The 16,783-nt window shown below is 32.9% G+C and overlaps 1 protein-coding gene across 1 annotated transcript; it reads left to right on the top strand.

Moving 5' to 3' along the window:
* The first annotated feature begins 11,408 nt into the window (after nt 1-11,408).
* LOC110866787 (calcium-dependent protein kinase 2) lies at nt 11,409-14,984 on the top strand. Its single transcript, XM_022115935.2, has 5 exons — nt 11,409-12,132; nt 12,279-12,422; nt 12,660-12,812; nt 13,105-13,226; nt 14,768-14,984. Exons 1-5 carry the CDS (start codon nt 11,418-11,420, stop codon nt 14,912-14,914), a joined length of 1,281 nt encoding a protein of 426 aa, XP_021971627.1. The 5' UTR covers nt 11,409-11,417; the 3' UTR covers nt 14,915-14,984.
* Nucleotides 14,985-16,783: the final 1,799 nt, after the last annotated feature.

Below are 16,783 nucleotides of genomic sequence, written 5' to 3'. Positions count from 1 at the left end.
GAGAAAAGTCGAATCCCCACTCAGTACCAACAGGTTCATCACAAACCGAAACTATTGCGTTGCTGTTTAGATTAATCTTCGTCGGAATATGAACATACTTCACTTTCTGTCGATTCTCACCTAATGAAGGATTACGGATGAACAAACATTGCTTCTCCTTCAACAAATGTTCATACTCTCTTGCAGTTTTGGCTAAGACAAAGGCTTGCATTTTCGTCCCCTAATATATAAAATAATTACAAAATTTATACCAGAGAAAGAACGTAAAACATATGTATATGAAGTATCATTAAAAACAATTTTATGTACACTTACTTCTTCATCCATTAAAATCATATCATAGCAGTAAACCTTTCGCGGATCATTGAACGTTGCTCGACTCCAGAGTCTGACAATGCGAACCTTGATGGTATAGTCATCCTGGTTGAGATTCAAATTTTTCAGCGACGTGATGGCTGGTTGTTCCATTCTACATAGCATGCAAAAAAAGAATAAATTAAATGGACATAAAAATAAGATAAACAAAAAGAACATTGAAATCAATATCAAATAACGTATTGAAACTCAAAGCAAATTCATACATTCGGATGAGTGAACGATAATGTTTCTTTGAATGAAGAAGCGAAGTTGTGAATGAAACTGTATTTCGAAATTGGTATTTATGTTAGTATATTACTTTTGGTCATTATTTTTCCCTTAAATATATAAATCAGTAAAAATTTGTACAATCATTTAAGTAGTTGAATTGCGAAGTATATTCAATCAAACTTTTATTTTAAAATAAAATTACAATCATTACCATATTTCAATTTCCATTTTCAATTCCGAAAATTTTAAAAATATTTTGATTTCGAACCAAATTTCAAATTTAAGAGTATTAATCTAAGAAAGTATATAATCGATTCAAATTACTTAAAACTTGAATTACGAAGTATATTCAATCAAACTTTTAATTTATAATAAATTTACAATCATTACCATATTTCAATCATTACCATATTTCAATTTCAATTTTCATATACGCAAATTTTAAAAAGATTATGATTTCAACTTTATGAGTATTATTCACTCTATAAATAAGCAACATCTTTAAGCTTAAGGTAATTGTACCCTAGGCTTTGGGTGGTTTTCAAAATAAAAATGAGAATTTTACTTTTCAACCCGATTTTTTCTATTTGTTGCAAATTTAACTTACAAAATTCATTTTGTTCACCTTAAAGCCATAACTTTTCTTCTTTTACAATTTAACCTCACATTTTTTTCTACTTTTCATCTTTCGCAAATTTTTGATTTACGTTTCGTACTAAATTTTACGAGTAGCCACGGAGCAACGTGCTTGCGTGGTTCCACGTTTTTACGTTTTGTTCATAATTTTGCGAGTTAACACGGCACAACGTCCATGTGTAGTTCATGGTTTTTACATATATTGTTTTTCATCTTACAGGTTCGTCACAACGTGTGGGTCATTGATCAACTTAGTTATTAAAACACTATAAAGAAACAAGATATTTATGCATATATGTGTTGTAATATTGGCTTTGGGGGATTTTCAAAGAAAAAATGGTTATGTATATGGTTGTTGTAACCTTTGGGGGTTTTACAAAAAAAAATTGATTTTTTTACTTTTAACCCAAAACTTCATATCTTTTGCAATCTATCCTCACAACATTTTTTACTTTCATGTTTGGTCCTTTATAGTTTTCATTTTCCGCCAATTTTTTCACTTTATGCTTCGTTCTAAATGTTGTGACTTAACACATCGCAACGTGCGCCTTTGGTTTAACGTTTTTACGTTTCGTTCTAGATTTTACGAGTTAACACGACTCGGCGTGTGTGTGTGGGTGAACGTTTTTACATCGTCTATTTTTTCTCCGTTTGACAGGTTCAACATAAGGTGCGAGTTCTAAATCGACTTAGTTATAACTAAAGAATCCCCGCCGCATTGCGGCGGGTCGTAATTCTAGTTTATATATAAAAAGTATATAATCGATTAAAATTACTTAAAACTTGAATTTAGTCATTTATATTAATTAATAAACAAATCATAAGCATAATCATAGTTAACAAATTAAAATTAAAAAATATATGAAAGATTCCATTTTAAGTATCTACATTCTATACCAAAACTAACTAAAAAAAAATTTATAAAAAGAAATCATATATTTGGTCCAATGTATGTGTTTACATGGCTTACAATTGTATCTACGTCCAATATATTTATGAACAAAACATTTAATTGACCATATGTTGTCTACATTAAAGAAGACGTGAGACCCATACAAAGTTATATACATTTTTACACAGTATACTTTGTGTATTTTTTAATTTCATTTATTGAGAAATGTAATTAAGGTTGAATTAGTAAAATGGGTTAACAAATTTTAATGTAATTTACATTGGCAGGATCGTGAATACGGACTGAGAAGAAGAATAAAGCGCATATGGTTGTGGTAATGATGGATTTCAGTGATTGTTGTACAACATCATAAGAAGTGGATTTGTTTTAAGTAGAATGTAGCTTATTATGTAAACATGTTAATGATGTGAAGATAATGTGATTAAACTTACCTGCTCGTGCCATCCAAGATAGGTTTTAAACTCCCACTTCGGTAACTTTCATTGAAGTGTTACAATTCAAAAAAAAACAAAAAAAGATCAGTTCAAAGCGTAAAAACCGACTCGCCAATCTACTCATTTTGTTTAAACTATTAGTGGCAAGGCATAACACATAAAACAATACAAGATCGGTCCAATATAGCTTTTAACATACTCATTTTAAGCTTTTTTAATCAAGTGTACCAATGACCTGAAAATCAATACTTAAAGCGCCTAGTTATAAATATGGGGATTTGGACCCGTTTATATGTGTTTTATATTGAATGGACAGTATAAGGCAAGCTGGTATATAGCCGCTTGAAATGTGCTCTTAATGGTTGTTTCCTAAAGCGGCTTATTTAGAAAGAATCAAATTATTGTAGTAATAGTCTGGCTTTTAAACTTTTAGCAAAGTAATAACCTATTATCTTACTCCGGTGGCTGCTGGAGGTACTGTACAAACCTACCACGAGGAATAAGTATATATATATAATTACATACAAATGAAACATTTTCATGTTATGGAATAACAACTAAGCCATATATATAACACTATTTATTTATAAAAACAAAATAGCCAAATTGGCATAAAAGGTGTTCAAATCAATGGAATGTCTACAAAACTTGGCTGTTATAGCATTACTCAACCGAAACACCTGGCCAATCCCCAAGGTAAAGAGGTTGTAGAATATATTTATTCACAATTTTTTGAAAGCATAAAGAGAAACTTTATAGCCCAAACCTACATCAGGGAAAAAGAAACAGTTAGACTAATTAACATAAAAACTAAAGAGGAGCTTTAACAGCAGGCTTTTTGGCTTCCTGCTAATCAAGTAGACTCGATGCATCAATGTGTAGCCATGTAAGAGAAAGCAAACAACAATTTACAGAGTAACGATTCATTACTCTCTTCTAGATAGCCTATACCTAACAAAATAAGCATCACCTAACTACCAGACCATCCCAAATTCCATTCCAAACCACCAAATTCAACATAGTTCAAATTAAAATCACATCTCAATCCCCCATATTGCTAATTTAATCATCAATAACATGTTACTTCCATCCATAAAGCGTTTAACCCCAAATACTGATCTTTTATTACAAATTTGCATCCAACACACCAAAACTTACAGTTTGCAGCATCATTACATCAATATACAACCATTAACTTCTATAAAAAATTAGATAAACCAAACACAAACGTCACTCTCCTAAAAATAAACATCCCTGGTATATCTATATATATATATATATATATCTAGGTTAATCTAACCCTAAAGACGACCTAATTTCACTTCACATCCATATCAGATCTCAAAATACTACATTTCACATTTCGATCAACAAAAACATTAAACAAAACCTAGGGTTTCTGAAATCAGAAAAAATGTACCGACAGATGTTATTCCCTTGCCGACCTGGTACATGCCCCAAGAGATAGAGCCAAAAGCAGCGAGGAATATGGTAACGACACTGAATCCGGCGAGCATAGCAGACCGGAGCGAAACCACCAGGAGGGGTACCGTCTTGGAGGAGATGCATGTCTTTGACGTTCGCCATACGCGGTTTGTTCTAATCGCTGCCTCAGTCATCGTTGATGTTAGTGACCAAATTTTAGGGCTAATTTGTGGTGAATTGTTAAACTGGATTTGGAGGATGTGTAGATAGAGAAGGCTAAATAATAAATGGAGTGAAATAGCTTGATAGAGAAGATAGGTGTTGAGAGGAAAAGAAGCCGTGTATTGAGGAGCGGGTGAACAAACACAAAAGAGGCATAAGGGTTTTTTGTTTTCCCGCTCATTTTATTCCATTAAGGAGTATTAAGTTGCCAGGTGGCAATTAGTGGATTAAATTTATGCCAAGTGGCACCAAAATGTTTTGTTTTAATATACATTATAGAAGAGTTACAATGTCTTAACAACAAAGAAGCATAACATAATTAACTAGTCTTGCATCTTTTAACGTCACTAAGGCCCAAGTCCACCTAAGTGTATCTTAATCAATCCTATGCATCATTTCCTGAAACACATGTGAAAATACGTACGTCAGCATAAAAATGCCTGTGAGATACATAGGTTTTATTGATTTAGGATTCATGACTTATAAGTTTGAAGAAAATATTTAACAAAAGTAGTCATGAACCTTGTAAAATGTTTTGTTTTATAAATCATATGAAAACTTGATAAGAAAATCAGATGATATAAAAGAAATATGTATGGTTAAATAAATAACCAAGTAAAATGAGTTGTATAAAACAAAGTGATTGTAAAACAATGTCTTGTAAAAAAGAATATGTCATTTGTGTAAAATGTTATATGTCTCAATTGAAATGATTTAAATAACGCTATGATATGTAATATCATACAGGCACTTATATATAGGAAGTACCAGCGGCGTATCCACCATGCTTGTATCATATTACACACGCCTCGTTACTTAAATCACTTACCCAAACAAACCACCAATGTAAAGATGTTTATGTATAATCAAATGTCAAAATGTTTGTGTGAAAAACCATGTCTAATGTCAAATGTATATCATGAAATGTGTATATCAATGTCAAAATGTCTATGTCAAATGTCAATCATATAATGTGTAAACAAAATGTCATGTATGGCAAGTGAAATATGTATCAACTAAACCATAGGTAAAAATGCACAAAACAATGTATTGAAGTAAAACATGGTTTAAATCAAAGTTATGTTTTGTGGAAATGCATGCTATACTGATACAAACATCTATGCGGTATTGTGAAAATGCATACATTCAAGCCTTGCGACTGTAGAATAAACCCTAGCACAAAGTCTAAGGTCCACCTAGAAATGTATTCGGATTCGGTCATTCCTTCCACCCAAACAAACCTAGGATTTCAGGAATGGGAGTTGTCAAGTCCTATGGTACCACTACCTACTACCGAGCGGCATGATCGGTGTTAATGAATGTATATGGTCCCGTTTAAACAAACCAAATGTCATACCAAAATGTAAGCATGTGAATGAAAAACAAATGTACTAAGTATGCAACAAATGGACATACATAGCATGTGATGTGAAACAAATGTACTAAGTATGCAACAAATGGACATACATAGCATGTGATGTGAAACAAATGTACTAAGTATGCAACAAATGGACATACATAGCATGTGATGTGAAGCAAATGTACTAAGTATGATGAACATATATAGCATGAAATATCATGTAAAACAATGTACTAAGTATGCTCTAAATGGACATACATAGCATAAAATGTCATGTAAAATGATGTACTAAGTATGCAACAAAGGACATACATACATATGATATGAAAACATGGAAAGCACGAAAGTAACAAGTAGGCACATGTGTTTCACCCCAAAATGTTTGAAAAACAGTAAAAGAGGGGACTATGTACTCACTTGAGGGTGCTTAGAAGTCTTGAACAACAACCAAGTGAGGCTAGAGGGATCACGGAAATCAAACGGCACCTAATATAGGTAACTATGTAAATAACCGGACCTAAATCGGAAGATAGGATAAAATGTGGTTTCGTAAACCAAATAAGTATAGGGACTCATATAATATGGTTTAACAAAGCCTACATTCTAAAACGAAACATATCCTAAGTGCTTACGACCCATTACGACCTGTTTAGGTAGCTTACGCTACTTTAACGCGTCGTTCGCGTAAAACGCGTTCGGACCACCTAACTAGCCCTATGACAAGTATTATATGCCTTAACATGTCTAATAATGTTTCCTAATTAGTTTAGATGTCAAAATTTAGGTTACATATGCTTAAAATGAATTTATGCATAAAAAGGGTATTTTGGTCATTTACCTAAGGCATATAAACTACCTATCATACAATTACTTAGACGAAGTGACCATAAGGTATAACCTCGGAAGGTTATTCCATATGCAACTATGGTCACCTAATGTGTTTGGTCGGATCCTAATGATCGACCAAACGGGTTGGGTTCGAAAGTATAAGCGATTGATTAAATCGCTTACCTTTACGACCCTATATAAGCACTAAACCTAAAGTGACGAGCTAAACATGTTAAAACATGTTTAACGAAGTTTGAAAACAGGTTTGGTATCAAAACAAACGGTTTTGATACCTAAAAGTAGTTTGGTTACAAAATACGCAAGAACACGCATTTTGGCCGAAACTACGATTCGTCACTAAGCCTAGATAACGTGGTAATCAGTAGGTATAGTCACAAGAGACTAAAACCATCGTAATTGCGCTCATGTTATGAAGTTCAAACGAACTTCATGTTGAACATAAACTGGTCAATGCAGAAAGTCAAACATAGTTTGACTTTCACGCTAAAACGCGTAAAAGAACGAAAGAGGACTTACAACGGGTCCAAGAATGGAAACTTTGATCCGAATATTCTCAGGTATGAAGTGATAACACATCAACCTAGAGAACAAATTCAGATAAAAGGTGTGAGTTTGAGAGTGAAGTGGGTGGGGGTATTTATAGATTTCATAGAACCATTAAGATCGTTTCTTGAAACCCGAGCTTTAATCTAGGCCGTACACTTGCACCCATTGTTTTCTAAAACCATGGGAGCCCTAATATGAGTCCATAGTATCATAAAAACCATTAAATACCAGCCCATGGTATTGCAAAACCATGGGTTAAAACCATCAAAATCTCAAAAATGGACCAGGTTCAATGTATCTGCCAGAAATTTCAAAAATGGTCCCGGCACTTGTAAAACTTGATTTTTTTGCACTTTTAAGCCCTGTTAACCCCATTTCAAGGCTCTAAAATAAAGTTAAAGTATAGGGAACTTAAAATATGCTCAAAAACATCTCAGATGTCGGTTTGTTTGGTCGTACGGTTGCGTTGTTCGGTTAATTACGACGGAAATCGTAATGAACGCAAAAACGATCCAAATTACGCGACGAATGGAATTTTATCATGCCAATCATTAAAATAAAATATTTTAATGATTACATAAATTTTTGGATGTCCGGATATATTCAGGACGTAAGATATGCGCGAAAATGCAAACTTATGCACTTTTGACGTTTTTAGTCTCTATTGATCAAATAAGTTTATTTTAGCATACCGAACCCCTCAAAGCCTATTTCTAAGCTATGTAAAGGATATTTAGGGTATGTTTAACTTATGATCAAGTTCCGGAATGTTCGTTACAGTACGAATCAGCATACTTTCGCAGTTTGTCGAATTTAGTCCCTGTAAGCGAATAAACTTGATTTCGGCACACCAAACCTTCCAAAACTTATTTCTAAGTTATGTAAAGGTTATTTAAGGTATGTTAAGCCTATGTTACTGTTCCAGAGTGTTTGTTGCATTAAACTGGTTATATTTACGCATCAGTGCGCGTATAACCTTCCAGAAAACGATTTAGAGCCCGAAATCGAACAAGAATTGATATGTGCAAATGATACACATATTTATACAAATCCCAAGTATGAAATACAATATTTCATTGGTTTGGTGTTTGTTTGATGGTTGAAGTGAAACAGGTGTCACATTATTCGAATTTCGAATCTAATCGAATTTGAAATTATAAATTCGTATTCGATTTTTTTGACTCGAATTGAATCGAATTCGAATTTGAATTCTTTTAATCAAAACGAATTCTTGATAATCGAGTCGAATTTAAACGAATTTTTCGAATTCGAAACGAATTCTGAACACCCATATACTCAATGAGGTTCAACAAAAATAATTATATTTTTAGATTTTTTATCACTGAATTATTACTCACACGTATGAATGCTACATTCATAGACATATTCATATATGCATGATTTTAATAAAAATGCAGTTTTTGAAATGATCAAGTGTTGATTGTTTATGTAATTTATATATACGTAACTTATCACATACACATATGAATGTAGCGTTCATATATGTATATTTGCCTGTAGTTTTCATTATCAAATTGTCATTTACACGTATGAATGTTACGTGTTCATAAACGTATTCATATATGGATACTTTAACAAAAATGAAATTTTAGTTTATTGTTTATTTCATCTCATCATACATTAAGAAAATCATAATTTAATTAGTTAATTACACAATTTAAACAAATACAAAAGATTTGTATGATATACTTTTTACCGATTACTCACAGTCTCGCTTAACGGTTTAGTTTATGAGTTGAAACGTTAAATTGGTAGTGTAAAACGAACCAACCGTTTATCTTTATTATCTTTTTCAATTTTTGTATTTGGAGTATGCAATTATGCGTATGTATGGTACTCGTGACTAGCCTCTTATCATTTTTCAAAAGTTAATACAAACTATTGATTTTGAAAAAAAAAAAAAATCCAATTCAAAATGCTCGAACCGTCAAATTGGTTTGTCTTAACGGTTCAATTAACACAAGCCAATTTGGTTTATTTCCCCTGAACAACTCTTAGATTTTCTGGGAATAGTACACCATAACCTGCATCTTTCAAGATTTGAACATCCAACTTTTTGGTTGTGGAGTACACCACTTACCACCATGATATCCCATTGGGACTGGGGCCGGTCGGGTTTACCATCTTTTGAAACGTACTTTGCGGTTTGTCCCCAAATCAAAATCTGTCTAACCGAAAAAGTGAGCACCTATGCTTGACACGTCTTTCGTATATATCACTCGACAAATATCAAAACACTAATGTCTTCTCAGTTCACCACTTGTTCATATATTCTAATTACGATCACTTATACACCCTCCTTACTTTCTTGTGTTTTATGCTCGTGTTATCCAAAACATCAACGGAGTTTTTAATGAGGTTTACGGAATCAACCTAACGAATAACACAAGTTTTTCTTGTTGCATCAACATGTCAACATTACTACTCGATGCACCTAGTGAAAAATCGGCATCCTTGATTCAAGCATCTTCCTTGAAAGAAGAGCATGAGATGTGACTAACTTTGTCTTGGTGTTAATGACTTTTAGATTCAGAACTTGTTGGTAATCAACTTGTACTCTTACTTGCTAATTTATATGTTTTTAACTAAAAACCATAAAAATGAAACGTTACTTTAACTTGACATTGACATGTAGCTAGTTCAATGTGATATCCAATCAAATATTTGTAAACAGAATCATTTTTTTATCATGAGCTCAAACCGGTTTGGTTTATGACACGATTTTAGGTTTGAAAGTCCGAATCAGTTTGGGCCGGGTTCTAAACCAGTTTGGGCCCAAATTTATTCTGAACCGGGTTGTAAACCGGTTTGGCCAAAACCAGTTCAGTTTATGAATCGATTTTAGGTTTGAAATCCCAAACTGCCGGGTCGGGGCAAGGCTCAAACCGGTTTGGCCGGCCCAATTTGGCAGGCCCAAACTAGTTCTTTAACGCCTCTACTCATAACCATTACAATGTATGAGACTTATCACACATCGGTTGAGCAACAAATGTGTGGGGTACATAGACCAAATGGGTTTTCTCACCAGAGTAGTCTTTTAGGTTGAGTTCTCATTTTGAGGTGTAACATGAGAATTATCACATTTGATGAAAGTTTCGGGATTGACAAATCCGAGAAGATTGAACATATTCCCGTGTCCGTGTGAATCAAAGTTCTAATGAGACGAACATCAGAACATGTATAATTCAATGTTTGGGAATTTCTTTCGGTTCGTTAAACTTTAATGAAAAAGTTAAAAAAACATTGTTACGAGTTAAAAAACAAAAACAATTTAACTAACTTTGTTAGTTAGTTGATGTACACTATTAAAGCGATATGAATGAACAAACGAACCATTGCTTAGTTCTCTCTACCTTATCACCAACAAGACAAAGTTGATGGTTAGTATTCTTGATTTGTTTGGTTCATTTGTATAATTTATATAATATGTGTACTCTAGGCAAAATATCAAATACAAATACCTTTATCATACAAAACATACGAATATGGTGAAAATATAAAAAAACACGATGACATTTTCGTAATTATTTACTCGTAGAGTAATTATCAAAATTACTCTACAAATGATCTTGTAGGGTAATTTTGATCTTGTAGAGTATCATAATTACTCTACAAATGATCTTGTATGATAATTTTGATCTTGTAAGGTAATTTTGATCTTGTAGAATAATTTTGTAGAGTATCATAATTACTCTACAAATGATCTTGTATGGTAATTTTGATCTTGTAAGGTAATTTTGTAGAGTATCATAATTACTCTACAAATGATTTTGTAGAGTAATTTTGAATTGTATGTTGTTTGATAAACTTGCAGAGTAATTTTGATACACTTGTAGAGTAATTCTGATGCATACTAATTTTGATACACTTGTAGAGTAATTTTGATAATTAACATACAAGATCAAAATTACTCTATAAGATCATTTTTAGAGTAATTTTGATAATTACCCTACAAGCAAATAATTACGAAAATGTCACCGCGTTTTTTTTTTTTTTTTTTTTGGCTTTTTTATGCCGTTCATACGTTTTGTACGATAAGGCACTTTGTATGTGAACTTAACCCATGGACTCTAATATGAAGAACGATTGTTTCCGAAGAAACTAAGAGATGTTTTGATTTTTTTTCGCCGAATACATTTAGTTGTTCATCATTTGCATATAAAAAAATTGAGTGGTCGGAAATGCGTAGAATTTTCTACCCCAATTTTTCGTCAAAAATGCGTAAGTTTTGTCTGAAAAAGTTTACTACAAGACTTTTCCAGACAATGATTTTGTCAGAAACGCATGTTTCCTACGCATTTCTTTTGACACTTTTTCGTATAGGGAATCGTTTGACAATTTTAATGGGTTTGACTTATTTTGATCTTTGTTTCATTGAACAAGTGTAGTGAAACTGATTGAAGTGATTTGGTTGTGGAGCTAGATGGGGAATACTTGTTGCGATGGAAGAAACGTTTTGAAAAACGAGCGTTTTCAATCGGATTCAGCTAAAGGATGGACAACCAAATCACCTGAACAACAACCACCATTGTCCATCCAATATGAACCACTGGAACAAACGAAGATCCTAGAACCCGAAAAGAAAATAGAACAACAATCAGTTGAACCCCAGAAAATGAAACGCGTTACTAATTCCGTCTTGCAAAGAAAAACTAAAAAATTGGAAGATTTATTTACTTTGGGGGAAAAATTAGGCCATGGGCGGTTCGGTACAGTGTTTGTTTGTATAAACAAAGGTAGTGGTGAACGATACGCATGTAAATCGATTGAAAAAAGCAAGTTATTGACTGATGATGACGTGGAAGATGTGAGACGGGAAATTCAAATAATGCATCTTTTAGCTGAGCATCCTAATGTAGTTTCGATTAAGGGGGAGTATGAAGATGTTGTAGCGGTTCATATTGTTATGGAGTTGTGTGCGGGTGGTGAGCTTTTCGATAGAATTGTTACAAGTGGACATTATTCTGAAAGAAAGGCGGCTGAACTTACGAGAACTATTGTCGGGGTCGTGGAGGCTTGTCATTCTTTGGGTGTTATGCATCGCGATTTAAAGCCCGAGAACTTTTTGCTTATGAATGACAAGGAGGATGCGGTACTTAAAGCTATTGATTTTGGATTGTCGGTTTTCTTTAAGCCAGGTATACTTCGTTATAAAATCCAAATTTAAATAGAAACTATCCAGTCACATAACCGATTTTTTTTTATTATTCAAACAAATATAAGGTTTTAATTAATAGATCCTAATATAGTTTCTTGAAGACCAAAGTGGGTTTCTTTTTGACAGGTGAATCATTTCATCATATAGTTGGCAGCCCATATTATGTTGCACCAGAAGTATTGGAAAAGAATTATGGGCCCGAAGTGGATGTTTGGAGTGTGGGGGTGATTGTTTACATTTTACTATGTGGGGTTCCTCCGTTTTGGGCTGGTGCGTCCTCCGTGACTCCGTGGCGTCGCGTCAGATAATTTATCTAGCGCTACAGATTTTCACGTGTCAATCTTTAGTTGGTTAAAAGAATTTCAAAAATTTTTTTAAAAAAATAGAAATAAAGTAAGATGATATTTATTTTACTGTGTTAGTACAAAAGCTATTTTGTCAAACTGAATAGTCAAAATAACCATTAGGATGATTTTCCCTAAAAATAAAATGTCTTTGTTATTATAGAAACACAAGAAGAAATATTTGAACAAGTTCAACATGGTGATCTGGATTTGTCATCTAGTCCATGGCTAAGCATTTCTGATGGTGCAAAAGATCTAGTGAGAAGAATGCTCGATCGAGATCCGAAAAGGCGTTTAACTGCACATGAAGTTTTAAGTGAGTCCTACAAATCGTTACATGTATTTGGTAAATTTGAAGTAAAGTTCGCCCGTAGCGTATCTAAGATATGTGTGCAACATAATAATGTACTGGTATATAATGTTACGCTTACAAGCCAACAACACCAACTTATATAAAACAAGTGGTAATTGTATTATATTAATATTTGTAAGTTATCATTTAGAGAAAATTTCAAGTACAAATCTTTTTAGTTTTTTCATAAATAATAATTTACTCTATATATACGTACACTCGTTCAAAAGTTGACATTGTTTTAATTGTTCTTTAGGCCATCCCTGGATTGAAGTTAATGATGTTGCTCCACACAAGCCTCTTGACTCTCCGAGTCGCATGAAGCAGTTTTCATCCATGAATAAACTCAAGAAAATGTCCATTATAACATCTTCAATGGTAAAGCCTAAAAACACTTATAAGTTATAAACACACACGCAAAGTTATCATATGTCCACTTGTTCTTTACTCATTTTCTCTTTAGTTTATCAACATCCTTACATTCCCACATTATCAACACTAAAAACAATTCATATCTTTTTCTCATAAACCAAAGTTAACATTGTAATGCTTTCAGTGTTGTAAATTATGCATAGGAAGTTTAAAAAAAAAGTTGATTTTTCACTTCAAACTCGAAAGTTTTTATCTTTTGTATTTTAAACTCTTTGATTTTTTTACTTTTGACCCAAAGTTTTTTATTTTTTTTGCAATTTAACCCCAACACCTTTTTATTTTCAACTTTGGTCACCATACTTTTCATCTTTCGCAAGTTTTTTGTTTTACGTTTCCTTTTAAATTTTGCGAGTTATCACGCCACAATGTACGTTGGGTTCAACGTTTTTTTCGTCTATTTTTCCTATTTGACAGGGTTGTCGCAACGCGTCTATTTTTCTTCGTTTGATAGATTCGTAGCAACGTGCGGGTCGTAGATCAACTTAGGTTTTTTTTCTACGGTTTTACGTTTCGGTTTAATTTCTTTGCATTAACACGCCGCAACAAGCGTGCGTGGTTCAACGATTTTAAGTTTGCTTTTCGTACGGTGTTATTTTTCTTTTTTATTTGTTTTGTTTTTACGAGTTTTTCTAATGTTGGTGATAGTTGGCAATGGTGTGACATTGGTGCTACTTGGCACGGTTTACGAACTTTTTTTAACGTATTCAGTTTTTTTACAAATAATTTGTTTCGAGTTTACCCCATACTTCCTTTACTTAAAAAACAATTATTTACGTGCATATTTTATATACATGTCGGTATAAATATGATTTGCTCTACGTTTTGACATAAACTTTTTCCGAAAACGAGTTAGCTCATATATAATACATTTTCTTTGAAAAAACCATTTTTATGTGCATATTTTTATGTACGTTTTGGTATGAATTAGAGTTAGTCTACAATTCGACGTAAATTTTTTTGGGAAACGAGTTAGGTCATATATATATATGTTTTCGTGCTTATTTTATGGATTTACCAAATTTTGTTTCAAACCGAGTGAAGTCAAATTATGGTTTCCTTTTTTCTTTTTTCAAAAGCTATAATTAATCCCTTTTGATACACGTGTCAGTTTTTTCTTTTTACGTTTTCTATGTACGAGTTGGGTCACATATAATACATTATGATTGTACGGTATAAACTCGATTTACTTTACGTTTTGATCCTATCGCAATGCTTATATATGTTACATTGAGTCCAATTGGATATGTCGAACACGTGTTTTCATATGGTTAATGTATCGCATAACGTTTGGACTAATCGACTCGATGTTTATGATGTACCTACGTCGCAACGCGCACGGGTCTTATTGCTGTTAAAACTTAAACATGAACATAGTGTACAGTAATTTAAGCATATGGTGTACAAGTCATGAATTTCCCAAACATTATTACATATATTAATGGGACAATCAAAAGTTAACTCCCATATTCAAATGTTGACTCACTCAGGCAAATATGGAAGGTAATGGAACAATTGATGGTGGAGAAATCGTGGCTGGAACGTTGCATAATAATAGTGAGATAGAAAAAGAAAATCAATTGTTTCTAGCTTGCTCTTATTTTGGTAAGGCTGGAAGTGTATATTACAACTCATGATGAAGATATTTAACATCTTGTTTGTGAGAGGAGTTTGCATGATGCTTACACAAAGATAATGCAAGTTTGATAAAAGGAAAATCATGAAAATAACATAGCTAATTACCTATTTAAGATGATGGCCATTAACTTTTTATTTTTTAAATGTTTTAAAATTATCATTTTGGCTTTTCAAATTTAAGGGTACCAATGGCTATGCATCACATAATGGTACTTTTAAGCTTACAACACTTTTTTAACACCAACAAGACATGCCACACGTGACCGTAATGTGATTGCTTTGCACACTATGACATAAAAAGTACAATTTAAGTGCACAACACTATGACATAAAAGTACAATTTCTTGCAAAAGTAGATGTTTAAGACACATGGCATGTTTCCATTCGTTGTAATCTTTTATAGTAGTGAAAATTTAAATTCAAAAACGATTTGTCAAAGTGTTCACTATATCTATAATGGTTGGAAAGACTTGAATTCTCTTTGAAGATCCAAGTTCAATTCTTATTTGTGACATATTTGGTGGATAAAGGCAATGAATACTAGTTTTCCCAGACCTTGGGTCAAGAGTTCGAGCCCGATCCACCCTGGGTTTTAGTCCACCATGCATTACGACAGAGAGATTCTCTCTTGGCGGCGCAAGCCTTTGCCACTGGCAGAGGGTGGTATGGTTTCCTGGGGAACGTCGTTAGCCAAACTCTAACGTCAGCGCTGGCCCGATTAAGGCAACATAGTCTGACCAAAGTGAGGTTAGGGCCCTCTATTTAAGAAGGTGTGAGATCTCTCTCAACTTGTTAAAGATTTTCACCGTTAAATAAAAAAGGAAATGTCAATAACTATATAACTAGGCTAGCCCCGTGATTTTCCCTTTCTTATATCCTTATTATATTGCATGTGTGTAAAATAAATTATTAAACAAATGAGTATATGATTCAAACTTAGGTCTTTTCAGTGATGTGGTAATATGGTTACTAATCCAACGAAACAATTTATTTACATGGTATGATAGCATGGTTATTAATCCAAGAGTGGGTTTGCTCGTATGTGTATAAGTGAGTATTATTTACAATTTATTAGGGGTGTTTAAGATCAGATAATTCGGTTTTTGGATATCCGAAAACTGGATATTCGAAAATTTCGGATAGTGAATATTGGTATCCGGATATGTATACGAAATTTCGGATATGGATTCGGATATCCAAACGGGTATCCGAATTTATAAAAAAAAAAAAATATATGTTTTGTGATTAGATTAAAACTAAACTTATATTCGATTTTCCAAATTTCCAACATTGAAAACGAAAAACATTTATAAATCCATATCTGAATTCGATTGTTTACTATTTTTTACTATATTTCAAACTAAATATAATGCTCATATGCTATATATATTTATAAAAAAAAAATTAGGTTTCGGATATCGGATAATTGGATTATCCGAAAATTTTGAAATTCATATCCGAATCCGAAAATTTTGATTATCCGGTTTTGGGATATCCGAGATTTCGAATATTTCCGGTATTTTGGTTTCGGATACGGATTTTTTTGAACACCCTACAATTTACTTGCATGGTATAATAGCACGAGACATAGACTACAATGAGTTTGTGATCATAATGCAAGGACCTACCAATGTTGGTGCTAAGAATAACCTATCGACAAGTTTTAGCCTTAAGTTGCGAGTAGCATTTAAACATTAAACACGAGATTGTTTTTCCGGGTTATTTTTTAATTCTTTTAAATGATTATTTGAGAAAAAAGGTTTTGAAGCTAAGGTTTTAATTCTATATCCCATAATATGATAGAAAAGTTCCTGCGCCCCATGGAGAAGTGCTCGGGCGAATGAAGCCTTTTTCAAGTAACTCTTGGA

The sequence above is a fragment of the Helianthus annuus genome, chromosome 7 (assembly GCF_002127325.2).
Source record: "Helianthus annuus cultivar XRQ/B chromosome 7, HanXRQr2.0-SUNRISE, whole genome shotgun sequence".
Taxonomy (NCBI): domain Eukaryota; kingdom Viridiplantae; phylum Streptophyta; class Magnoliopsida; order Asterales; family Asteraceae; genus Helianthus; species Helianthus annuus.
Note: the sequence above shows the minus strand (reverse complement) of the source record. Positions and strands in the feature narration are given on the sequence as shown.